This window comes from Cannabis sativa, chromosome 1 (assembly GCF_029168945.1).
Source record: "Cannabis sativa cultivar Pink pepper isolate KNU-18-1 chromosome 1, ASM2916894v1, whole genome shotgun sequence".
Lineage (NCBI taxonomy): Eukaryota > Viridiplantae > Streptophyta > Magnoliopsida > Rosales > Cannabaceae > Cannabis > Cannabis sativa.
In genome coordinates, this window is record NC_083601.1 from 31,221,186 (window position 1) to 31,248,800 (window position 27,615).

Below are 27,615 nucleotides of genomic sequence, written 5' to 3' on the forward strand. Positions count from 1 at the left end.
TTTCTTTTCATTAAAGCCGAATTTGGACTATCTGCCAAAATAAACTTACTGGGCTGACAAATTGCTACGCGATGAGTGCTACAGCAATGCCAGTTAGCAATAATCATTTTCCTGCTCCTTTTTCTCCTTGCCCCAAACATTTTCAAATACCTATTCTTGTAATTTTTTCTGCTTAAAACACATAAAAACAATAACATAAGTCTATTTAACACTTACTAACACACACACTTTCATTTATTACAAAGACACAACAAACTAGACACAATTACACAATATGAACATTAATTGATCCACCATTCACATTAAATTCAAGCTTAAAGATATGAAATTAACTCTAAATCTTAGAGTTATCAACACCCCAAACTTAGAATCTTGCTCGTCCTCGAGCAATGACAACAACAATTAAACAACAAAAAGCACACAACAAATTTACACTAAGACTCACACACAAGACACATGAGAGATTCTATAGAAATTTAAGATGGCCTAGCGAACATTGACGCTCTCAAAAAAAATGGAATTAAATGGAATATGAAATTGCTTGCCGTAACTTTGTATGCTGCCCCTTTAACATTTTTGTCATTGGATAACATTAATATTTCCCAAAAGTCACCTAATCAACAATTTATACAAGTATATCCCACCTAAACTTCGAACTTCTCTCCAATTACCTTAAAATTTTTTTTTATATTCATTTCAGCTCCATAAGTTGAATTAGTGCACTCCTCTCCACTAATGTAGTCTAAACTTATCCCCTTGATCAATAGGACTTTATTAGGCTTGTAGTGCTAGGCTTGGGTTAGGGTATGGTAAAGGATGTATTTTAGCTAGCTCAACACCTAACCACTTCACTTGTCAAAAACCGAGCCTCTTCCATAATTTTTTTTTTCTTTTGACTCACTTCCCTAATTCATTATACTCACAAGTACTTGATATTAAAATTAACTTCTCTTGCTATGTTTATTTTTTTTTTCTTTTTTTCGCTTCAAATGGGTGGAACACCCCAAACTTAGTTGCAAGAATATATATACATATATACTTATTATTATATATATTTTTTTCTTTGTCGTTTTTTTTTTTTTTTTTTTTTAAACTAAAAAGGAATTTAGTACTATAGTATACTTATATATAGCAAGAGAAAGTTATTAAAAATGCATACTAATAAACCTTGTGAGCTAATTCCCCCACCCCAAACTTACAACCCAACATTGTCCCCAATGTGGCTAAAAGTATGATCTTGAATTAGCTCGCCACATAGTACACTCACCACACTCACCCCAAACTTAATGTGAAACTTGGCTCTTGACAAGTGAGCAATTAAGTTAAGATATATGTGGAAATGCAAGTTAGAATGGATGTGATATGGATGATCGGGTTGCACAACAAGATTAGGCTAAACGGCTCAAACTTGGTTGACTAGGGAAAAATGCATTTTATAGGGAAGGTTAGAAAAGCTCAAACGTCCAAGGATGGCCTAAATCATTTCTAAGGGACAAGTCGAACTAGGATTTCGCTTCAAGGAGATGCACTAACCAATTCTAGATGCTAACATTACATGTGAAATACTCGTATGAGAAATGCAAAGCATGGTGGAAAAATGCAAGTATAAACTAGTGAGGAGAGACTAAGGGAAACATCCATAATATCCAACAATGCAACATGATAAGGCAACAAGTAAAAGTAGGCAGCAACAATAATGGAATGGGCGGAAAGTATCATCATCGAGCAGAGCACTAGGCCACTGAAAAACTCATAAATCTCTCAATGTCAAACTAACAATCACATAAACAACATAAAATAAAAATTTCAAACACAAAAGACAACACACAATGAGCACAAGACAATCTAAACACAAGCAACACAAAACAGAAAAATATAAAATAGTTTAGGTATGAGAAAAACTCCCTCTACTCGGAGTCCTCGTGGGGCTCCTCGGTGTTCGAAGCTGATGGGCCTCCCCACGGGTCTAGAACATGCTGAGGGAAGTCCGGGAACTTGGGATCAAAACGGGGCGTAGTCCTCTTGAATGCACGCTCCATGACGACGTCACGCTTCTGCTCATAATCCCACATCGCGTGCAATCGATCACACATTTGTTGTTGCACTTGCTCAAAGCGATCAAAGCGATCTACGGGAGGCTCCGTGGCTGAAGACGCCGCTGGGGTAGGCGTTGTTTTCGGGGCTCGAGGTGGACCAAAATTTATAGGCCCCCGAGGATTCAGAGCGCCTTCTTCCTTCCACATGGGTACACCCGCCTTGCGGCAAAGAGCAGTGATGGTAGCAGGGAGAAATAACTTCCCCTTCCCCCTGTGTGCACAATCAGCAATCTCTTGGGCAAGGACAGCCCCGACGTCAACATCCCAGCCCATTCTAATGCAATAGAGCATCCAGGCGCGGTCTCTGCTGACGGTCGAATCATGTGAAGTAGGGCAGAGAGCAGTTTGCACGAATGTATACCAACATTTCAACTCGTGCTCCAAATCAGTGCGCCGAAATCGAAGATTGCCATAACTATCCAAACTCCATTCAGATCCTGGCTTAGCGAGCGTCGGCATCATGTCACCCACAGTCTCGTCGCTCACCTGCCCTTTTTGCGCGGAGTATTGGCACTCGACAGAGCTTAACCCAAACAGGTCATTGATTGCTGCAGCTGAAAATGAGACTGGGACTTCACGCACCACCACTACAGTGGGCCATTCTTGGGATAGGAAGTTGGCGTAAAATTCCTTGACAACTTCCATGACCGCCTGCTCTCTTTGTTGGACAAAAAGTCCCCAATCTCGCTGATGAATCGTTGCACTGACCCATTCGGGCAACTCATCAATGTCCTCAATATCGGCTACTAATCCACGCTCCATATAAAATTCCCGATTGTCCACCTTCTCATGATACTTTGTCTCAGCTGCCGGGCAATGAAACTTAGGAATTTCATGCAGTGACTTCTTTTTATTCTTGTTGGCGGTCTTCTTAACTTTGGGCATTTTCTTTTCTTTTCACTCGCACACTACCCCAACACAATAAATGTTTTTTTTTTTTTTTTTTTTGTTTCTGCTGTCGTACTCACTGCTGCCCTTTGTTATCCAACACCACTACTCTGTTCAATTTGCAATATTTCCAACAATACTACAAAGTCCAAGTCAAAAGTGTCACACTGCTACCACACTTAAATCACAATGACAATCCGTAGCACCCTGTAGCAGAATATGAACAGTCCATGACAGCCACCAATTGTGCAATTCAACCCAAAACAATTTGCAAATTAAATCACCAAATCAATATTCAAGTTTATGGCACCCACCAATCTGTCCAACACTACAACAAAGTTCACACTTGCACTATGTCTAACACGACCACTGCCAATTCAACCTCATACAACACGGTAGAGAACAGTAAAGAATTCAAAACCACACTGAAAAACAAAAATTCCAAATGACAACCCCAATTTCACAATCAATACTGTTCTCAGATTTACCAATCTTTCTCAGCCCAATATTCAAAAATCCCACCAAATTCCAATTCAAATCGTCCAACCCAGCATTATCACACTACTGCTACCACATTTAAATCATAAGGACAATCTCAAGCACCATTGAATATAACATTAGCAGTTCAACCACAGCCACTAATTAAGCACTGTAATCCAAAATAAATTTCAAATGAAATCACCAAATCAGAACTTAGCTTAGATTGGCTGAGAAACTCGGCTTGACAGAGGATTCTCGGTTGCTGTGTTGCTGGTGAGGCCGTGATGTTGTTGGGTTGTTGACTGTGGTGATGCGGGTTAGGTTGAAGGTTCGTGGTGTAGCTCGAAAGTTGGGTTCATGGTTGAATAGATGAAGGGAACGGCTGGGTTGTTGTGGTGGCTTCGAAACTGGTACAGGAAAAAAAAATGGAGATGGGATTGTGTGCTTGGAATGAGGTTTTGAAGGAGATGGCTCGGGCTGGTGAATGGAGTGGCTGAGTTGATGTTGAGTGGTGACTCCGTTTCGTGGTTGGGTGGAAACTCAGGTTCAATGGGGGAAATGGAAGCTCGGGTTGCTATGGGTTCTGGCAGGTTCGAGCTGGGTGGGTGAATGGTGAGCTGCTGGTGCGATTTCAGTGGCTACGGGCTCAGGCGAAATGGTGGTTCGAAGGTGGAGTGAAGGTTCAAAATGGTGAGACGCTGGACGAATGGAGGAGGCGGCTGAGTTTGAATGGGAAGTGAAATTGATGAGGATGATGAATGTGGTAGGGCTAGGATCGAATGGGTGGGTCAACGTATTGGGCTGGTCAAACGAGCTGGGGCCCAGTTGACCAAAGAAATAGGCCCAAACTGAGTTAAAGAATGTGAAGTGGGGTCTTTGTATCAACTAAAAATGACTTGGGCTCACTTAATTCAACACTAAAGTACAATTCCAAATAATTGGTCTGAACAAAAATAGACCTATCCAATGATTGAATCATGAACAACAGGACAATCCCATGTTTTTTTTTTTTTCTGACAGCCCATTCACTTTATTTTTGCAAACCCCAGTTCGTTTGATCTGCCTAAAACCCAAAACACATCTTGCTAAGCTGTTGCTATAGCAACTGAACAGCAACCTGACACCCCAAACTTAGTGCTTTTGCCCAAATCAAAATTTCTTCATTCCATAGCCTATTTCACTTGATTCTCTGCACAAAGGAAAGAAAATGATCAATTTCCCCATGAAGATTATTTATAGCTAATTATAATATATATAGATATACTTTCTTTTTTTTGTTTTTCTTTTTTTTTTTTTTATATATATATTTTTTTTTCATTTTTTTTTTCAAGGGGTGCCTTTCACTGAATTTTTTTTGTCTTTTCATTCTTTTTCAATTTTTTTTTTTCAATTCAATTTTTTTTCTCTTTTTTTTTTTTTCAGGCACCCCAAATTACAATGATCAAGCATCTTTCAAAGAAATCGAGGTCTTCTCTCGGTTGACCTCGCCTCTCCAATAGTGTTTCAACCGCTGCCCGTTCACTTTAAATTCCCTCCCGGATTGTTGATCTTTCACTGTAATCGCACCAAAAGGAGTCACTTCTTGCACAGTAAACGGACCAGACCAACGGGACTTTAATTTTCCAGGGAAGAGTTTGAGCCTTGAATTAAAGAGTAACACTTCTTGTCCTTTTGCAAAAACTCTTTCCTTGATTCTCTCATCATGCCATCTCTTTGTCTTCTCCTTGTACAATTTAGCATTCTCATAGGAAAACAAACGCAATTCATCCAACTCGTTGAGCTGTAACTTTCTTGCTTCTCCAGCTGCTGAAATATCCATATTGAGATGTTTTAGTGCCCAAAACGCCTTGTGTTCTAACTCCACGGGAAGATGGCATGCTTTCCCATAAACTAGGCGATATGGAGACATGCCTAGAGGAGTTTTATATGCTGTCCTATACGCCCAAAGTGCATCATCGAGGCGTTGGGACCAATCCTTTCTGTTGGGATTTACAACCTTCTCCAATATGCCTTTAATTTCCCGATTAGATATTTCAGCTTGCCCGTTAGTCTGTGGGTGATAGGCAGTAGCAATTTTGTGTTTTACACTATATTTTGCCAAGAGGGCAGCCAACACTTTGTTTACAAAGTGTGTTCCCTCATCACTTATCAAAGCTCTAGGAGTCCCAAACCTAGTAAAAACATGCTTATGAAGGAACTTCATAACCACTCGAGCATCATTCTTGGGACTAGCAATTGCCTCCACCCACTTTGACACATAATCCACCGCCACTAGAATGTAGAGATTCCCAAAGGATTGTGGGAAAGGTCCCATGAAGTCGATACCCCACACGTCAAACAACTCCACCTCCAAGATACAATTAAGAGGCATTTCATTCCTGGCGGAGATATTTCCAACTCTCTGGCAGCCGATCACATTGTTGAACAAAAGCATGAGCATCTTTAAAAATAGAAGGCCAATAATACCCGGATTGAAAAACCTTGGCCGCCGTGCGTTGTCCACCAAAATGACCACCATAAGGAGCTGAATGACAATGCTCCAAGATGCTTCTAACTTCACCCATTGGCACACATCTCCGCATAATACGATCGGGGCACTGCTTGTACAAGTATGGCTCATCCCAAAAATAAAACTTGCTATCATGAAGGAACTTTTTGAGCTGCTGCTTGGTAAAATCAGGTGGATGGGCACCTCCAACTAAGTAATTGACAATGTCTGCATACCATGGTACCCGTGTTTGCTCTACCAATAGCAGTTGCTCATTTGGGAATGAGTCTTGAATTTGGAATTCTCCCTCTAAGTGGCTGCTGTGATTGTTAGTTTCCAACCTAGAGAGATGATCCGCCACTTTGTTTTCTGTCCCTTTTCTGTCTCGAATTTCCAAGTCAAACTCTTGTAGCAACAAAACCCAACGAATAAGCCTCGGTTTAGAATCTTTCTTGGTTATCAAATACTTGATTGCCGAGTGGTCAGTATACACAACCACCTTGGTTCCCACAAGATACGATCTGAATTTCTCAAAGGCAAAAACCACCGCTAGCAACTCTTTCTCAGTAGTGGTGTAGTTAATTTGGGCATCAACAAGAGTTTTGCTTGCATAATAAATGGAATGAAAGATCTTATTCTTCCGCTGCCCTAGAACAGCCCCAACGGCAAAATCACTTGCATCACACATGAGTTCAAAGGGCAATGACCAATCGGGTGCTACAATCACGGGGGCCGTAACAAGAGCTGTCTTCAACTTCAAAAATGCTTCATTACATTCAGCGGTAAACTCAAATGGTCTATTTTGTTCTAGCAAGTTACACAAGGGTTTAGACACCTTAGAAAAGTCTTTAATGAAGCGCCTATAGAAACCCGCGTGTCCAAGGAAGCTTCTTATGCCTTTCACCGTGGTAGGGGCTGGTAGCTTCTCAATCACTTCTAGCTTTGCCTTGTCTACTTCTATCCCCTTGCTAGACACTTTGTGACCCAACACAATACCCTCTTGAACCATGAAGTGGCATTTTTCCCAATTAAGCACCAAGTTGGTTTCTTCACATCTTGCTAACACTCTTTCCAAATTCTCCAAACACACCCCAAATGAATCCCCGTAGATAGAGAAGTCATCCATGAAGATCTCCAAAATACTTTCAGCCATATCCGAGAAAATAGCCATCATACACCTTTGGAAAGTCGCGGGAGCATTGCACAATCCAAATGGCATCCTCCTAAAGGCAAAGGTACCATATGGACAAGTGAAAATAGCCATCATACACCTTTGCATTGCTCCTTCCCATCCCTCCTTGGATTCTCCGTGTCACTAGGCAAAGAACCTTGCGGCCTAGCTTTCAATTCATTGGCCAAATGTCCAAGTTGCAACTCTAAGTTTCGAAGAGAGGCAGCTTGACTTTGTATCACCGCATCATTTTTTGCCATATAATCCCGCATAAGACTCTCCAAAGAGCTTGGTTGGGCATTTTGAGCATGTTGTGAATGTCGGGGTTGTTGTGAAAAACCCGGTGGATATGCTTGTCTTCCTTGGGCTGGTGCGGTACTTGAGCTTGCTCCTTGACCCCCCCAAGACAAATTAGGATGATTCTTCCATGCTTGATTGTAAGAGTTTGAGAATGCCCCATTGTTTCTGTTAAAATTCTGATTTCCCATGTAGCAAACGGACTCCGGATTAGATGGACACTTCTCAAACACATGCCCTTCTCCACAAAACACACATGAGACATCATCACTTTGAATGGCAGCAGCTGGTTGAATATTTTTAGCGTTCCCAATACTCAAATTCTTCAAAACATTCGTCATGGAAGCCATTTGAGCTGTCAAAGCTGTTATTGCATCTACCTCAAGGACTCCCGCCACTTTTCTACTTGTTGGAGCTCTTGTGTTGGACCATTGGTAGTTGTTACTTGCAATGGTCTCCAAAATCTCAAATGCTTCATTGTAAGACTTCGACAAGATAGCACCATTGGCCGATGCATCTAACACCATTCGAGAAGCTGCATTCAAACCATTATAAAAAGTCTCCATCTGAATACAATGTGGAATGCCATGATGTGGACACTTTCGCAAAAGTTCCTTAAACCTCTCCCACGCATCACTTGTGGACTCATCTTCAAGTTGCTGAAAAGACATGATCTCACTTCTGAATTTTGCATTTCTAGTAGGAGGAAAGTATTTCCTCAGAAACTTCTCAGCAAGGTCATTCCAATTGGTCACAGAATCAGGCGGCAAAGTGTTGAGCCATGATCTAGCTCGGTCTCGTAGTGAGAATGGGAATAGCTTCAACCTTAACACCTCTTCACTCACTCCTTGGATCTTGAAAGAATCACTCACCTCCAAAAATGAACGGAGATGGAGGTGAGGATCTTCAGTTGGCATCCTGCTGAATTGCCCCACGGTTTGGAGCATTTGAAACATCACTGGCTTGAGCTCAAAGTGCGGTGCTTGTATTTCAGGCCTCACAATGCCTGGATTGAGCTCATTAAACATGGGGGCTGCATACTCCCTTATAGCCCTTGCTCGATCATCTGCCAACATGACGGGATTAGCAATTTGTGGAGCAACCCCATCATCATCAAAATTTTCAGCCATGATATCTCGACCCTTAGCCTTTTGAACCCTTCTTCTTCTTCGGAATGTACGTTCAATCTCGGGATCAATAGGAGCAAGTTCAAAGTCCTCTTGTTGGTTCATACACTATAGATACCTGAGATTTCAAAGACAAACCAGCAAGATTAAAAGCACAAAAATTCTTAGAATGTCAATTAGTTGATAAAACAAAATTTAGAACTTGAACTTGTTGTGAAAATTATATTGCTTTATAATTGCGCAAGTGTACACAATCACAAACAAGTAATACAATGATAAGTAAATCAAAGTTCGTCTCCACAGGGACTTTTTACTAAATAATGTTAAATCAACTAAAAGTAATTCCAAGAATTTCAAATAAAAATAAAATAAAATCACACATCAATTCACAAGAAAAATTTATAGCCTTGAATCTAAACTTGAGAACTAATTTTTTTAACTAAATAAACTAAGAATAAGAAACTAAAAGTGATTAAAATGGTGGTAATTTCAGATTAGGAAAATAGACTTGGGTGATTAAGTTCCACTTGTATGTCCCAGTTGATACAAAGAATGACTCAAAGAATGACTCGGCAATCACAGCGGAGAGTTAACAAATTTCAAAAAAAACCAGCAAGCTTTTTCCAAAACTTGCAAATAACCATTCACAATCTCACAATGCATTCCTACATCAGTTTAGATCACAAATAGCCCAATAAAGCATCAAATCCTTAGTTATACATGGTAGCAAAATATTCCTGTTTCACTACTAATTAATACCTAAAAGAAAAGGTAAAAATCATGCATCAATTAGAAGGGTTCAACTAGGTCTTACTTTTCCAAGTAAGATCTAGCTTGCTAAATGTTAAAAATGGCCAAAAATTAACATTCATTCAACATTTCATCACAACTAATTGAACTAAGCCAAGATTACTTCATCATTGCAAAATCAAAACACTAGTCCATACAAAGGTTCATAACCACCCAAATCTCAAAAAGTTTAGTGCATAGCTGAAATTAAAAACTCAAAACTAGAAAACATATTGTTCATGGAGTTAAAGAGAACTTGAAGAGAAGGAAATGATACAAACGAAGTAGAGAGCAAGGGAAATGAGTGATGAGCTCAAATCCTTTCTTTGAATGTTGCCTTCTTCTCCTTCTTCTCAATCTTCTTCTTCTATCCTTGTACTCTTTCTTCTTCCTCTGTACTTTTTCTATCCTTGCTGTTGTATGTTTTCGTACCCTCTCAAAGTGCAGCCACCCTCTTTCTATTCTTCACCCCTTTTTTCCTTTTTTGCTCCCCAATTAGGGTACCAAAGTTTACCCTAATTGGAAATCCCAATCATCACCCACTTGTCCTTCATTTTCCACATGTTTGTTGAGTCAATAGCCAAATTCCGCCACCTCAGCTTGTTTTTCTTTTCATTAAAGCCAGCTGGACTATCTGCCAAAATAAACTTACTGGGCTGACAAATTGCTACGCGATGAGTGCTACAGCAATGCCAGTTAGCAATAATCATTTTCCTGCTCCTTTTTCTCCTTGCCCCAAACATTTTCAAATACCTATTCTTGTAATTTTTTCTGCTTAAAACACATAAAAACAATAACATAAGTGTATTTAACACTTACTAACACACACACTTTCATTTATTACAAAGACACAACAAACTAGACACAATTACACAATATGAACATTAATTGATCCACCATTCACATTAAATTCAAGCTTAAAGATATGAAATTAACTCTAAATCTTAGAGTTATCATTGATGCAAGCCGATCGGGTCATCGCTTATGCTTCCCGTCAATTAAAGGATTATGAACAGCGATACCCGACTCATGATCTAGAGTTGGCCGCAGTGGTTTTTGCATTGAAGATTTGGCGGCATTACCTTTACGGGGAGAAGTGTGAGATCTATACCGACCATAAAAGTCTCAAATATTTCTTTACTCAGAAGGATTTGAATATGAGACAAAGGCGTTGGTTGGAATTAGTGAAGGATTACGATTGTGAGATCCTCTATCATCCCGGAAAAGCCAATGTAGTGGCCGATGCCCTGAGCAGAAAGGGTCCCGGGCAAGTAGCTAGTATGGTTGAGATCTCACCTCAGCTAGCAGAGGATATGGTTAGATCCAGCATTGAGTTTGTGGTAGGTCAGCTTCACAACTTAACGCTGCAATCTGATCTGTTGGAAAGAATAAAAGTCGCTCAGATGACGGATCCAGAGTTAGTGAAGATCCGAGATGAGGTGTTGGCTGGTCAAGCCAAGGACTTTTCAGTGTCAGACAGTGGGATGCTTTTGTATAAAGCCAGGGTTTGTGTTCCGAATAGTGTGGAACTTAGAAATGAGATCTTTGAGGAGGCTCATTCTACCCCATATTCTCTGCATCCCGGCACCACTAAGATGTACCAAGATTTGAAACCGTACTTCTGGTGGAGCGGTATGAAGAAGAATTTGGTAGAATTCGTATCGAGATGCCTCACTTGTCAGCAGATTAAGGCTGAACATCAGAGACCAGCAGGGTTGTTGCAGCCTCTAACCTTACCAGAATGGAAATGGGAAGATATTACGATGGATTTTGTGGTTGGATTACCTAGGACCACGGGTTTATTTGATTCCATCTGGGTAGTGGTGGACCGATTTACGAAATCTGCTCACTTTCTGCCGGTTAGAACAACATTTACAGTGGATCAGTTGGCAGAGTTGTATGTCAGAGAGATCGTGAGACTTCACGGGGTACCGAAGTCGATAGTTTCGGACAGGGATCCGAAGTTCACCTCCAAATTTTGGCAAAGTTTGCAACGGGCAATGGGTACAAAGCTAAAATTCAGTACAGCATTTCATCCTCAGACAGATGGTCAGTCCGAAAGGACAATTCAGATATTGGAGGACATGTTGAGAGCCTGCGTTATGGACTTTGAAGGCTCATGGAATAAGTATCTACCGTTGATAGAATTTTCTTACAACAACAGTTATCAGAGTACGATAGGGATGGCTCCCTATGAACTGTTATACGGTAGGAAATGTAGATCCCCTATCCACTGGGATGAGACAGGGGAGAGAAAATACCTAGGTCCAGAGTCAATGCAGCGGACCAATGAGGCAATAGAGAAGATAAAAGCTAGAATGCTTGCCTCACAGAGCAGACAGAAAAGTTACGCAGATCCGAAACGCAGAGATGTTGAGTTCCAAGTAGGGGACCATGTGTTTTTACGGGTATCTCCGATGAAGGGGATTAAACGTTTCGGGAAAAGAGGCAAGTTATGCCCTAGATTTACAGGTTCTTTCGAGATTCTCGAGAAGATAGGTCAAGTGGCATATCGGTTAGCATTGCCTCCACTTTATCGGCGATTCACAACGTATTCCATGTCTCGATGTTGAGAAAATACGTTTCAGATCCCTCTCATATACTCAGTTATGAGAGTCTTGAGCTACAGCCAGACATGACTTATGAGGAACAGCTAGTGCAGATCCTGGATAGAAAGGATAAAGTCCTCCGGAATAAGACCATAGCATTGGTCAAGGTTCTCTGGAGAAACAACAAGGTGGAGGAAGCCACCTGGGAGCTAGAGTCAGTTGTGAGAGCTCAATATCCAGAGTTATTCAGGTTAGATTTCGGGGACGAAATCCTTTTAAGGGGGGGATAGTTGTAAAGCCCGCTTAGTTTAATTTGGAAATTACCAGTTAATTATGATTAATTATGAAAATTATTTATAGCTATTTAAATAATTTATTATACTGTTATTTATGGAATTCAAAAATGCATGGTTATGTTATTCAGTAGTTTTCATATTTTGCATTTCCGGTGCCCGGTATTTTGGAACTCGGCGTTTGGCTCAGTAGAAATCACAATTTAGTATGTTAGTAGTTTGGGACTGGTTTTAGACATTGGGAATGTCGGGAATGGCCGGGAATTTAGAATTTCCCAAAAATACCCCTTTAGTATGATTTATGTGGTTTTATGGTGGAGGGGCAAAATGGTCTTTTTGCCCCATTAGTGTTTTGTCTTATGTGAGTTTATTATTTGAAAATTAAATATTTATTTAATTGTTATTTGGCTGAAATGGATTTAATATATGTTATGTGATGGTATTTCATTTTCATTAAAAAAATTACACTTAGAAAAAAATAGAATTTCTCAAAAAACTCTCTCTATTTTCCTCTCTCTTTTTCGGCCATTTGAGGCAGCAAGAAGAGTGGTTTCTCCTCTTCATTTTCAAGTGATTTTCAGCAAGTTAGAGTGTTCTTAATTGAGGTAATTCTTGTCTAGCTTTCTTTCTTTGTTTTCTTTAAATTTTGATGTAAAAGATGAGTAATGCATGGAGGATTTTGATGATGTCGCTGCTGCTTGTTATTGTTGTTGTTTCTATGTCTAAAATGTTGAATTAATCATGTTTAGTTAGGTTGAAATGCATGCTAGTTGTTCTTGCTTGAGTTGGTTAATTTTCTTGTTAAGAAGCTAAGGTTTTCAAAGTAAAAATTGAGAATTTGGTCGCTGTAGTTATTGCATGAATTAGGTTTTGTTTTCTGCAGTGTTTCTATGCTTGATTATGTGATTCTAAGCTAGCTTTGAGGCTTGTGAGTGAGCTTTAGCCAAGTTTGAGTTTAAACTCAAAGCTTGGAGCTCACATGGTGTTTTTCATTTCTGTCGTTTCTGGGTAGGTTTGATGCTTTAGGAATGTTATTTGGAATATATGGAATAGGTCTGGAAGGTTTGAATCAATTTGGGGTTGATTTGAGCAAGATATGAAAATTTGATTGTTGCTGCCTGCGAGGAACCGGAATTCCGGTTGTGCATCCGGAATTCCGGATGGGGTCCCGAATTTCCCGTAACCGAATTTCGGTTGGGCAACCGGTCTACCGGTTGGGGAATTTTCAGAAACCCTAGTTTTCCTCGTTTTTATGTTTTAGGGGGTATTGCCATGCTTTTTATCGATAGGGAAACTTTTAGTTCCTAGTTTAAGTCCCCGGGAAGTGATTTAGCGTGTCACTTATAGCGTTGTGATTTTTTATGGTTTAGGAGCACATGTCCGCCGCTCGGCTAAAGTTCCGGTCGGGTTGACGGCACACCGAATTCGAATCCGAGGTAAGATTAGTATAACAGTATGCATATGTAGATTACATGTTTAGCGTGCATGTAGGAAGCCTATTAGATTACATTAGTTATGTATGTTGGCTTCGAACCATCCAACCCCGTCACGTCGGTACAGTCGGAGTATGACCAAGAAATGAGTATGGCCAGGTTCGACCGTCAGTCGACACTTGGTTGGTGGTTTCGTACTATTGACGTATCCCGTCGGTACAGTGGAGTATGACCAGCGGAGTATGACCGGTTCGACCGATCGGGAGGATATAGTAACACGTCGGTACGAGCCGGAGTATGACCACGGCGGAGTATGACCGGTTCGACCGATCAGGTTGTTGCGTGTCAATAGTACCGTCCCTATGAACGTTCAGAACTCAGTACCATGTTGGACATGGCAGTAGTGGCTCAGTACCGTGTTGGACACGGCAGTAGCGGGACTCAGTATCGTGTTAGACACGACAGTTAGGGTTATGATCAGGGGTATGGGCGTCTGATCATAACCGGGATTATGTATGAGTATTATTATGCTTTTCTTACTGAGTCTGTCGACTCACAGATCTACGTTTATGTGTAGGTAAAGGCAAGGCTAAAGCTGATGGACCGTGAACGAGCTTGTGAAGATTGTACATGTCGGGGCGGTTAGGCCTGGAGCGTACGATCATCGGGACAGCGAGGCTGATTTTTGTAACTGGTCGTTAGATGACCTTTATTTTGTGTATCAGTTAAACAGTTAAATCTTTTGTAAATGATTTTATAATCGGGATCCCGAGTCTTTTGTAATATTATTTTATAAGTTTAATTAAAAAGCAAAATTTTTAATTAATCACGTTTTTTAATAAACCTCGTTGATTAGCAACGAGCTGCACGGCATGTTTAAAAATCACGTAATACGCCTATGTTAGTTAGGGTGTTACATAATGATTCGCTAATTACGCTTGTTCCTAAAGTTCAACAACCTGAATCGATAAGCAAATTTAGACCGATTAGTTTATGTAATGTATTATATAAAATAATCTCCAAAGTCCTTATAAATAGACTCAAAAATCTGTTACCACTGTTAATTAGTGAGAAGCAAATGTGCTTTTGTCCCAGGAAGACTCATAACAGATAGTGTCCTTATTGCATATGAGTGCCTTCATAATTTAAAAGCAAGAAAAGTCGGAAGGCGAAGTTACGTAGCAATGAAGTTGGATATGAGTAAAGCCTATGACAGAGTGGAATGGAAGTTTATTGAGAAAATGATGTTAAAAATGGGTTTTAAGACCGAATGGGTGAATATAATCTTGAAATGTGTTTCATCTATTCGTTACTCCTTTCAAACCAATGATTCTATTGATGGTGAAGTGGTGCCAACGAGAGGTTTAAGACAAGGGGACCCACTTTCTCCCTATCTTTTCTTAATATGTGCGGAAGGACTCTCCTCGCTAATTAAGCAGGCAGAATCAAAGAAAGAAATTTTTGGACTGAAAGTTGCAAGAGAGGCTCCCAGTATAAGCCATCTATTCTTTGCCGATGATAGTCTACTCTTCTTAGATGCAAATGAGCGCTATTTGCATACAATTCAACAAATTTTTGCATTATATTCGCGATGCTCAGGACAGGTAATGTTTTGATTTAATATGTTATAAGATCTTTATACCAAAGTAGGTGATATATTTTTTACAAAAATAACCTACATTCTTTGGGTTGATAATTTATTTGCCGTAACTTAAGTGTTGCTATTTGATTCAGGTTATAAATTTTAACAAATCTATTCTGTATTTTTCATCAAATACTCTTGAGGAAACACGAAAACTCTTTGCAGAAGCATTAAATATGAGAATAACACAGGCTATAGAAAAGTATTTTGGTCTTCCCATGATAGGAGGGAAAAACAAAAATGCAATATTCAGACCAATTAAGGATAAAATATGGAAAAAGCTAAATGAATATCAGGCCAAACTATTCTCAAAAGGGGGTAAAGAGATTCTAGTGAAAGCGGTAGTCCAAGCAATGCCTACTTATCAAATGGCATGTTTTAAAATCCCAGAAGGCATTGGGGAAGAGATAAAAAGATTAATAGCACGATATTGGTGGGGCTCAGTTGATAATAAGCAAAAAGTTCATTGGAGGGCTTGGCATAAGATTTGTAAATCGAAGACTGATGGCGGTTTGGGTTTTAGACGTTTTAGCCAGTATAATCAAGCTCTTTTGGCCAAGCAAGCATGGCGCATTATAATGAACCCACCATCAATTTTGGCACAAGTAATGAAAGCAAGATATTTTAGAATATCTAACATCCTAGAGGTAGACAAGGGTTCTTATCCATCATTTACATGGCAAGGAATCTTATGGGGAAGAGATCTATTATTAAAAGGGCTACGACGAAGTATTGGCAATGGTATGAATACTAGGACTTTTGAAGACCCTTGGTTGCCCAGACCTCCTTCGTTTCTTCCAAGTTCGCGCCCTGCGTATGAGGTGGCAAGAGTGTCAGATATTATCGAGTCACCAGGGAAATGGAATAATGAAGTAGTAAATCAATATTTCAATGTATCTGACGTAGAATGTATTCTTTCCATACCTTTAAGTATGTTTAATCATGAGGATTCGTGGTTCTGGCACTATACAAATCATGGTAGTTACTCTGTGGGGAGTGGGCAGGGCCGGCCCTAGGCATAGGCGGGCTAGGCCCGTGCCTAAGGCCCACACTTTTCGGGGGCCCAAAATAAAAAAAAAAAAATATTAGGCTTTTATTTAAGTAAAATTAAGTGTATTATAAACAATAAATATTCATAGTTTAGTTGGTTGAGGTGGAAGCCATAATGTTCAAGGTCATGAGTTCAAATCCCATAACACTCTTTTCTTGATATTTTTTTTATGTATTTTTGAGGGCCCCAAAATTTATTTCGTCTTGGGCCCATATATTTTTAGGGCCGGCCCTGGGAGTGGGTACAATCTTGCAATGACTGTAGATAAGTTTCAACCTTCTTCTGCTAGTGATGTGTTCTCATTGTGGTGGAAACAATTCTGGGGGTTGAAAATTCCAAGAAATTTTTTACATTTTGCGTGGAGGGGTCATCACGAGATTCTACCAACGCGAAATGGTTTGTTTAGACGAAATATCACATCCAATACCACTTGCCAGCTGTGTGGGTTCGGAGGAGAGTCGAATGCTCATGCAATCTTCTGGTGTCCTGTTGCACAAGGCATTTGGAATCTTATGGAATTCTTTTTTCTTCATGAAGTAAAAGAAGAGATTAATTTCAATAATGTTTTACTTTATGCATCTGAGGTTGTGGAAAGAGAGGCCTTTGCAAAGTTCCTTATCTGTTCTTGGGCAATATGGACTGAAAGAAATAAGATTACTCATGGTCAATAGATAAGACAACCACAATTTGTGGTTGAGTGGATAATTAGTTATTATGAGTTGATTTTTTCAATGAAGGAGGGCCCCAAATAAAGTTCCCAAACTAATGGAAGGAGTAGGGGAGCTTGAGCTGGAATTTCTACAAGTGCTCAAGAAGAGAGGTTATACTCTAAACTTATGGTGGATGCAGCTGTATTGAGCACCACGAGTATAGTTGGATTAAGTGCGGTTTTATTGTCAGAAGATAATAGAGTCCACGCTGCGTTAAGCAAACCACTCAAAGGTTAGTCATAGTGGGTACCTTAAAATATTATTTGTTGCGAATTTTATTAGTGTGGTAATTCCAAAAGAAATGTTGACAGTCCAGGTATGGGAGAATTATAAAGATTTTGTAATTTCTAGATATCATATAAAATTATTTAGGTTTAGGAAGGAATAGTAACTCTAAGATGATTATGAAGTATAATACATGAGTTAAGTTACTACTAGCCAAATGGTTTCCCTTTGGCTAGTTAAAGTACTTCATAGGGGGATATATTTAAATATTTTCGGTTCTTAAGTGTTTTAATCAGATTGGGAATGTTCTAATTACAATTTTTGTGGTTTGATGTTGTTTCAGGTGGTATTTCAGTGTTACAAGCTGAAACTTTAACCCTGTTGGTTGGTCTTAATTGAGCTCATGTGTGTGGTCTTCAAATTCATGCAGTTTATTCAGATTCGTTAGCTTTGGTGACGACCATTAACAACGGGAAGAAGTATTTCAACGAGCTAGGAGCATTGTTTGAAAATGTTATAGTTTTATTGTCTAAATTTCCGGGGGCAGTTTTGTCCCATGTGGCTCGATCTGAGAATTTAGTGGCCCATGGCTTGGCAAAGCATGCTCTGCGGTTAGACGATGAGCTATTCTAGTTCGAGGAGGTTCCAGCACCGGTGGCGGATGTGGGCGTCGTAAATTCATGAGTGATTTTAATCACTTTGTCAAAAAAAAAAAGTATTGAAATTAATGTAAAATAATGTGAGAAAAAAAATTAAAAAAAATATTAAGAGTAATTTTTAAAAATTATTTGGATTTATATTTTTTTTTAATAATGGGGTTAATTTTTACAAAAATACTGTCACGCGGAATTTTTTCCAAAAATACTGTGTTTTAATAAAACACCAGTAAAACACAAAAAGCAGAACAACTCAAAACAACAGTAGAACACTAGTAAAACACCAGTAGAAAGTAGAACACCAGTGTAAACTTAACACAGTATACTGCAGTATGAAACTTATAAAAAAATACAGTAAAAAAGTAAAAAATTCTACCTAACAGTATTTTTTGTAAAAAAATAGCAAAATTTCCCTTATTATAATTTTATGGGGTGAAAATAAAATTCCCTTAAATCTATCCCAACTATACTAGGTCAGATTCAAAACCACGATAATTGAGAAAGAGAAGAGGGAAGAAGGAGAAGCATAAAGAAGGAATCTTTTTCATTCTGTAGTAGCCTCTCTCCCTCATTTCTCTCTTTTTCTGTTTTATGAAAAAGCCGCATCCTTTCTTTCATTCTCCTTCTTTATGGCTTTGTTGTTTCAAAAGAACTTCGATATTGAAAGTATCAATTTTTCTGTCTCGGTCAGTAGATGTTGATCTCTCTCTCTCCCCCTGTAGATCTATCTGCTGAAACAAAAGCAGATAGTATTGAAGAGATATTTGAGAGAGAGAGATCTGCGCTTGGGAAGAAAGAGGCAAATCTATCTGCTTTTACAAAAACATGGTTAGAACTTTACTACTACGAAGAAGATCTAGAAGAGGATCTAACAAGTACCCATTTGCAGAAAAATGGAGAATTCATCAGGGAGAAAAGAAACCTAGTATTTCACTTTTCACGACAAGACCCCAGCAGCCAAATCCCCGAAGAAATTTTCAAGAGGCTGTGGTGGTTCATGGATTGGAGATATTCATCATGTATAGTACAGGTACACAGATCCATATTTATGCGATGTGATTTAGTATCAAATGTTTTGTGTTGATATATACATATATTACGGAATTTGTGTTAATAACTTTTATTTCTTGGTTGTTTGCTGCGTTGGGGTCGGTGTATATCCAGTGCCCGTTACCCAATAGTAGTGGTGTGACATTTTTTTTAAATCATTTCCTTTCCCATTCAGTTTTTTTTCTTTTTCTTTTCTTAACTCTCTCTGAGAGAAATTATTTATGACAATAAATTGATTTTTTTGTTGTAATTTTTCATGGATAAAATTATTTCTTTTAGAATTAGATCAAATTATTTTGAAACATATTACATAATTTAAGAAAAATCTTATTTATAGTATCTCTGCAAAGAGCTTTACTTATGCAATTATTTTTTTTTTTATTTTTACACTTTAAAATAATTTTTTTTTTTATTTTTACTAAAAAACTTCTATAATAATTAATACAGCAACCTAAATCACAATTAAAATTCTTATAGCAACCTACATACCAAACCAAACAATAAATTTATAAAAAAATAAAAAATAGTATATAAAAAAATTTGCGAGTAACTTTTGTATGAACATTGATCCTTATATTATATAATTTAAGAAAATTCTTATATATACCTCCTCAAGGAGATTTACTTTTTTTTTTTATGTACATTGATCCTTATATTAGTTTACATGCGTAATGGCACAACACCACAACTTCAAAGCTTTTCGGTAAGAAAAAGAACTCAATTTGTAAAAGAAAAATCCCCAACTTTCTGCCCTGCAATTCATTATCGAAATAATTCCTTCAACTCAAAACAAACCCCTTAGTTTTCTGGCCTAGAATCGATTATCTATTTGAAAAAAAAGAAGAATAGCTTACACTCTATTCCCTCTATCTCTTGAACTTGATGATTTGAGCTCTTTTTTTGATGAAAAAAAAGGAAAAAAAGGAGCTCTTTATGAGATATAATATATTTTAAATAAACTTGAACCCAACACTGACATCGGGTTGTGTTCGGGTCCGATCCGTAATACGGGTTTGATTAGGGTCCGACGCTCTTTTCAGTCCAGGTCCCGCCTGAATCTGATTTTCTTCTGAGTGCGGATCCAGATCTTGGGCCCCTTTCGGGTCTAGGACCTGAACCCGAATCCAGGTTTGGGGAATGGGTTATTGGGAAATTCGAGGTCTGGGTTCAGTCCAAACCTGCATCAGGGTTCCGAGTCCGTTTTGGGTCAGTATTCGAGGTTCGGGATGGTCACCTCAATCTCTTTGTAAATTATTACAAACAAGCTAATATAGACAATTTTTTATGTATTAAATAACACAACTTACATTGCATTAAGATTTTTAGTCGCAATTATTAATATAATACTTTATTTTATCTCATTATAATCGTATTATTTATTATTTAATACAATACGACTTGTACTACCTACTAACATCTCATCAAAATACCTCGTGTCACAACATTATAAACAATTTAAAATTGAATAATCAACATTCTTTATGTTATAATTATTTAACATATCCTACAAAATTGTGAAAAATTCAGAATAATTTGTAATATAGAAATCAATGTTGAAACAATATATTTCACATGACTATAAAATAAAATAGTCATGCGTGCTGTTTGAACTTTATTTTCAGTATGTTAAATTTTTTCGATTTTCTTAAAAATTTGTATGATGTCTTAAATAATTATTACGTACATGACCATGAAAAAAAATGTCACTAAAAAAATATTTCAGATACCAAAATATTATATATATCTCTTTTAAAAGGGTCCATTGTAGAATTTTCTAATACTAATTATTAGTTTAAAATTGTAGATGTTGATGGGTTTGTGACCGATTTGGGTGTCTATTACTGGGAGTACCTTATAAAATTTCAAGTACAGACCGATATTTAAAAAAGAAATGTATATTAATTAAATTATAAATTATTGACCAACACTATTTCTACTTACTATTTTTTTTTTCCTGTTCTATATAATATTTAGAGAAATGAATATAATTATCACTATTAATGGAAAATATTGAAATTATTCTAATATATAGGGTACTTTTATAATTTACTTAGTCCTATTGGTTTTGGCGCGAAGAAAAATTTTTTATTTAATTTTTTTTATAATTATATATGTTATAATTATTTAATATTTAAAAAGCGTTTTGAGGCACGCTTCAATTTAAGGATGTGAAAAAATGCCTCAGTAGGGAGGGAGAGATGCGTAGTGGTTTGCTTTGAGGCGTTTAGGGAGAAGAGGTGTACTCCTCAAACACTAATTTAAAAGAAAAAATTATATTGTATATCTATTTTATTTTATTTATTTTAATTTTTACCTTCATTTTCATATTTTCATAGATGATATTCCCATTATACCCCTTAGGTTAATGTAAATCATCTACTACACTTAAGTAGAGGGCAAGGTATATTAAGCAATTCATTCATAAAAGTGGGTAGATGTTAATAAAATATAATATGATGTATTTTTAATTAATGAATATAAAAAAGAGGTATTCCTTATTATTGATTGTGTAACATTATTTTTCTTAAAATTTATTAGAGTAGGGTTTACTCGTGGGTACCCCTACCCGCAAGAAATTAATAGGGTAATAGGGAGAGTATGGGTAGAACTTTTTTCGTAGGGTAGGGTCATGGAATAACGTACTCTAATTATATTTTACCCATTGCTATTCCTAAGAACAACTTAACATACAAAATAAAAACAACTATACATTATTTTTTGTACTATTACATTTTTTTTTTCATGAAATTTGTTGTTACAATTTCTTACTTTTAAACTTTTTATTTTCTTCTCTTCCTTTTTGAGTTGGTGACAGTTAAAGTGATAATTTATTTTTTAAAAGTTAAGGTGTCATTTGGTAACACTTTTGTTTTTTAATTTTTAATCACAAAATAAAAGTAAAATTTTTGTTTTTAAAAATTTTATTTTTGAAAAACAAAAATGCGTTCTGTAACCACTTTCATTTTCAAAAACAGAAAACAAAAGTGTGTTCAGTAAAGTTCATTTTCATTTTTTGATTTTATTTAAATTGGGTCTAGGTCCGGAGTCGGAGTCGGGTTGGGGTCAAAGGCTGGGTTCAGTGCTAGGGCCGTGGGGGAGGATTTGGGTTCGGATCTGGTCGAAGTCCAAAATATTAATTAAGAAAAAAAAAACTGTTTAGAAAAATATTGAAAGTGACTCTTTTTTTGTTTTCAAAATATTGATTTTCAATTAAAAAATAAAAAGTGAAAATAGTTTTATAAAACATGTTTTTGAAAAATATTTTTACTTTTTCAATTTTAAAATCAGATTACTGATGAAAAAAATGTTACCAAACGCCATTTAAATAAATAAATATATTAATAATAATAGAAATAATTAAATTTTATAATTTCAAAATGTGGTATGCAATATATTAGATAATATATAATTAATATGTCAAAATTTACTACTACATCTCGTGTCAATTAAAAAACAAAAAAATTAGTCATTGTATTTTAAAAAAATGTGTCAATAAACTAAATATATGTATTTATATGTACAAAGCAACACACATAAAAAAAAAAAAATATAATCAAGAATAAATTTATAATATATTCCATAAAAAATGCACGTAAATAAAATAGTAACTATAAAATAATTGTTCTATAATTTTTTTTTTCAGACACTTAAAACTCATTGCTTGGATACAAAACGTTCAATATCAGGCTATTGCATTTTCTTTAGACAATCTCTTATCTTCTGGAAATCCAAGAAACAACAAATAGTGTCACGATCTTCAATCAAAGCAGACTATCGAGCTATGGCAAATGCAACATGTGAATTCATTTGGTTTCATTGCATCCTTCGCGACTTCAGCCTCGAGGCTTACGCCTCACTTGGTAAAATTTTATGAAACTCGATATAATTTACAATATAAAAGGAATGTTCAAATAGTTGGTTTGATACGTGTATAAAATAAAATGTTAAATTTATTTGAATTTTTCGTAAGAATGTTTTAAATAACAATATATACAATCATAAAAAATAATTAAGTAAAGTATTCTCTCAAATACCAAAACAGTTAAAAATGCATCTCTACAACTTTTTTTAAGGAGCCGCATTTTAGAATTTTTCATTATTATATTTTAGATGTGTTTTACTTTTATTTTTACTTTTTAAACAAAAGGAAAAATGAAAATGTTTTACTTATTGTGTTATTTCTACAACTTGTATATCTTATTCTAAGAAAAACGCTAAATAAAACCACCAGCATTTATATCTCATTTGGGCATAAACTTCTGGATGCTTCAAGATCAACCTCATTAGGCGAAAGGTGCGTGATCTGCCTTTGGAGGATTCAGGGTTAAGTGAATCTGATTAAAATGACGATTTCATGTTGTTGGATCTTCAACAATGTTAAATCGCAAAATTATTAAGCAATGGTTGAATGTCTTAGGATCTACCTGATTTAGATACCATTTGTTTGACATCTAACAATGTTATATGCTTTTAGTAGTTGAGAATAAAATCTGTGGTTGAACTAAAAGCTTAATAGTTGATTTGCTTTTCGGATTCAGTCGTCATTTTGTGTACTGATTCATTTTAAATGTTGGTGATTTGGACGAGCCGCCGTCTTTCCTTGTTTTGAGATTTCTGGTTGTGGGTCACTTGTTTTAGCTTATTGTCCTCCCTTAATTGAGAAAATAGGAAAATAATTTTCCCTTGCTTTTGGACTACTTTGTAGTGCTCACTAATCTGCGTTTGGAATACTTTTATATTCTGAATTTTGTTTTGGTTTGTATTGTTTACTCAATTTATGGTTGTGTTGCATTTGTTAGGGTTTTCCATTTTTCTGATATAAGTTTTTCATGTTCAGCATAGCACACTATGAGATTTTTCATGAAGAGCATAATTCCCCATGGGGGTTTTCGCAAATACTATTCTCATCGGAAGAAGTAAGCATACATATTCTAACAATTATATTATAATTTATACATTTTTACTTTATTTGTAACAAAATAAGATTTTAATATTTGATGTGTAACTGGATCTCAGGAAGCATCTTGAGGTGTATCATACTTGTTTGGAAGGTTTAGTGCATATTCGAGCTCGCTTAGCTGTAGCTGCCTATCCTGGCAAACAGGTTTGTCTTATTTAGGATGTTCTAATATGTAATAAATTGATTAATTAATAATGTATAATTAGAGTATCGAAAAAAATGTATTTGCATGATGATATGAGAGTTTGTTTGAAATACTATCATAAAAATTAGTTAGTAACAAATTTTTAAAGATTAAACAATTTCCTCATGAATAAATTTTTTGTTATAGTTTATTTACTTTATATAGTAGAAATAAATAAATACAGAATACAGAAGATGAGCAGTAATTAAACTAGAATATTGTGTAGAAAGCATAATATATGTATTTTTATTGAACACTTGCAGTCATAATATATAGTATAGTGATACCTAGCAAGAACATGATTTAGCCCAAATGCAGCAGACCCGCCACACTATCAAATCTTAATTGATCCAAACAAAACTTAAGTCTTAATACCTTATATGTGCAATTTTGAGAGGAATATCCCTTAATCCTCTTTCATGCCAGTTACTTCCTGAAAACTCTTAAGTAAAATAAAAACTTTGAGGAACTCCAAGCAAAGCATTGAAGACTTTTGGAAAAGAAAAGCCATTAGGTAGGCTTTGAGAAAGTTAATTTCATCCCTAAGCCCCTTAACAAAGTTTTCCTTTAGAACATGTTCTGGTACATCAGGAATACAAGACGCCAGAGCTTCTCACAAGAGATGATAGTCTCACACGGAGGTCTCTTGTGCCCACATAGTTATCCTTCTGCTTATTCTCTCATTGAAACCAGACTAGGGCATCCCCCTCCAAAGCTATAATAGTTGTTTCTAACATGACTTCTTTAGTCATCTTAAATAGGAGAAAATACCACGACCATACTTGAACAAGATCTGTTCTATAGGCTCGTACCTCTGTTTCCTTGAGTTCTAAGGAGATAGGAAACCAATTCTGGTGGATGAGTCACACGGTTCTCTGACAGGTTCCCGTTTTTTGGAAAAAAGGTAGGAGAAAATACCTTCAAGCTCTGTCGATACAGCCGTCTGGATTGTCTCCTAAAAACAAGGGTAATTCCACCCGAGGATGATAGCCTCGCCCAAAACCAGCCTCCTTACATTCTCATTGAAACATGCTGGTGACCAGTAAGGCAAGAGCCTTCTCCATAGGCATATGAGAAACCCCTTCCTTCAAAGTCTCCATATCAGATCTGACAGTTCCCAATCAGGTCAGAATCTCTTGCTGAAATCCCGTTTTAGGACTCTTCCCAAACCTTCAACCACTGCTTCCCATTCTTTGGCCATCAGGATCGTACGTCTCTGAATACCAATTGGTCATTTCTGCAATTTAGGAAAATAGACAGAGAAGTAGAAGAGGGAAAATCTTAATAGCAACTGTATTGATAATAATCAGGATGTTTGAGAGCCTGAATTCTCTCCCAAGGATTTACAACTCAATCAATAGTTCTCCACACACTTTAGACTAATCTCTCTTACTTTATTCTTTTATCTGCTGTTGTATTTAACTTCGTAGTTCCTACACGCTACACTTACTCAGCTAACCAACCAGGTGCCTTGTCACTCTCCCTTGCTGCCCTGGCAGTTTTCTCTCTCTTGGAATACCCGTATGTAATTGGTGGCCTACCACGTTCATCCTTTCAGTATTTTTCTCTCATTTGTTAGCAGTACATGATGGGTTGGACTCAATATAAGATAATACCCCTCTTCTAATTGTATCAGTAAATCATGGAAAACCCTTCCTAAAATTCAGAAAATAATATATTTTAGTGAAAGATTCCACAAACAAAAAATGTTCTGTCAGAATGTAGTCCTATCCGAAGGACTCTCAGTTATTTTGCATCAACATCATAGCTTTGTTTCATGCTCAGTGCCAGAACTTTGGTCGTTTCACCTATGGTCATCCTAGTCAAATAACCTTATTGTAGACGCATTGTGCATCGGTGTATATCTGCCAAAATTACACCAGAAGATTTACAAATGAAAATGTAGTGTTGGAGTTCCATATAATATTATATACACCTGTAAACCAAAATGACAACAAAGAACCCCACTTGCCATAGGAAATGATGGCCCTACAATATCATGACTAACTAAATGTTTGAAAAACTAAAATAATAGCAACCATCAGGTCTCACAAATTCATATGAACTGCTCTTTTCTTAGCCTCTATCATGCACCGATAACTCTCCTCTTTCAAATAGCCTGGACAAAAATTACCACAGAATGAAGATATAAACGATACATAAAATGTTTACAAAGATCAGGAAGAGAACGACCAAAATTGTGATTCATAATCAAAATGATTTGAAACATAACAAATTTTCTTATAAATGTGTGATCTTAATCTAAGATTTAACATGGCAAAACTTCTTAACTTTCACATAAATATATATAACAAAGCCTGTTAAACCAAGATTTTTTCGTCTAATAGCTATTTATATATAGAGTAGCATTTTTTTTTGATAAACTAGAAATTTAATCAGTTGTTAATTAGTTCTTGTTTGACAGCTGTATTCCTTTATTCTGTTTAATAAGTTTGTTATTTCTGTTAAACAAATGTTAAGTTGTTAATTTGGGTGTATCTCTTTGTCCATAAATAAAGTCTCAGTCTCAAAGTCCGGTATCTTTTGGGAAGACTTAAGTGACAATTTTAGATATTTCTTTTTTTTTCTTGTTAGGATCACAATGAGTAGGGAATTCAACAAAATTGATAATACTAGTTACTGTTTCAGGTGAATGCACGCATTATTGGTGTAGCGGTGGATTATGATTCTCGAAAATCAAGATTTTTCAGCGATGTGGTTCAATTTCAGCATGGTGCGGGAAACATTCCCATGGTCTTAGAAGTGGGGATATGTGGTATGTAATTATTTTAGTAAAAATAATTCTTATTTTTAATTACTTAAAAGAATGGTATAATATATTTTAAGTTATTTTCAGGTATGGAGCTTGGCCATGTAAGAGACATCAGGCTCACATATTCTAGACTGAAGAATGGTGGTACTACTGTCAAGTATGAAAAAGAAGCTACCATGTATGTGTAAGCTGTAATTGTACTTGTATAATATCTAAAAGTTTATTTCTTCTTCTTCTAATTATTGTTATTGCAGGAGATATTTTCTTGGAAATCATTACGAAAAAATTCAAAGAATTCAACGCAGACGCAAAATTCGATATGTGAAGTACTACGTTAAGGTGATTAGTTTGCGGTGATATCCAAACAATTGGCTGAAGAAAGACTTTAAACTTCTCCTTTATTGACTTGTTTTGGCCTGTCCATTATTTTCTATTCATTAGAGATATATGTGTTTGACTTTGACTTGAACTTTGATCACACCATAGCTCAAAGTGAATCTTCCATATCATTTGCTTGTGTTATCAAACAATTTCACCTATTATGTCTCCGTAAAACAACCAATGAATCCTTACTTGTCTATATTTGTCTAAACTTGTAAAACAAATGAGTAACTTGTATCCATTAATAAAAAATACTCTCGTATTATATTTTATTAAAATTTATTCACTTTTATGAATAGGTTGCCTAATATACCTTTGTCACATAATTTATATTAATTGAGGGGTATAGTAAGGACATTATTTATAAAGTAG

The 27,615-nt window shown here is 36.5% G+C and overlaps 2 protein-coding genes, 1 non-coding gene and 1 pseudogene across 5 annotated transcripts in view; 3 read left to right on the top strand and 1 right to left on the bottom strand.

Annotated features, from left to right (window-relative positions):
- Positions 1–27,615, bottom strand: part of LOC115706066 (uncharacterized) — a 96,714-nt gene that overhangs the window by 30,533 nt on the left and 38,566 nt on the right. The gene's annotated exons all lie outside the window — the stretch shown is intronic.
- Positions 8,003–8,109, top strand: LOC115708381 (small nucleolar RNA R71). The gene has a single exon (XR_004009881.2). It is a non-coding gene; the product is annotated as a small nucleolar RNA R71 (small nucleolar RNA).
- Positions 18,366–27,521, top strand: LOC133033457 (uncharacterized). 2 transcript variants are annotated; one of them, XM_061108183.1, is made up of 7 exons: positions 18,366–18,925; positions 22,589–22,805; positions 23,783–23,861; positions 23,962–24,049; positions 26,739–26,865; positions 26,947–27,040; positions 27,117–27,521. In XM_061108183.1, the coding sequence occupies exons 3-7, from the start codon at positions 23,794–23,796 to the stop codon at positions 27,217–27,219; spliced, it is 480 nt and encodes a 159-aa protein (XP_060964166.1). In that variant the 5' UTR covers positions 18,366–18,925; positions 22,589–22,805; positions 23,783–23,793; the 3' UTR covers positions 27,220–27,521. The 2 variants fall into 2 exon arrangements, with proteins under 2 accessions (XP_060964166.1, XP_060964167.1); XM_061108184.1 differs by lacking the exon at positions 22,589–22,805 and having other exon boundaries at positions 18,367–18,925.
- Positions 24,862–24,974, top strand: LOC133033825 (small nucleolar RNA U3; annotated as a pseudogene).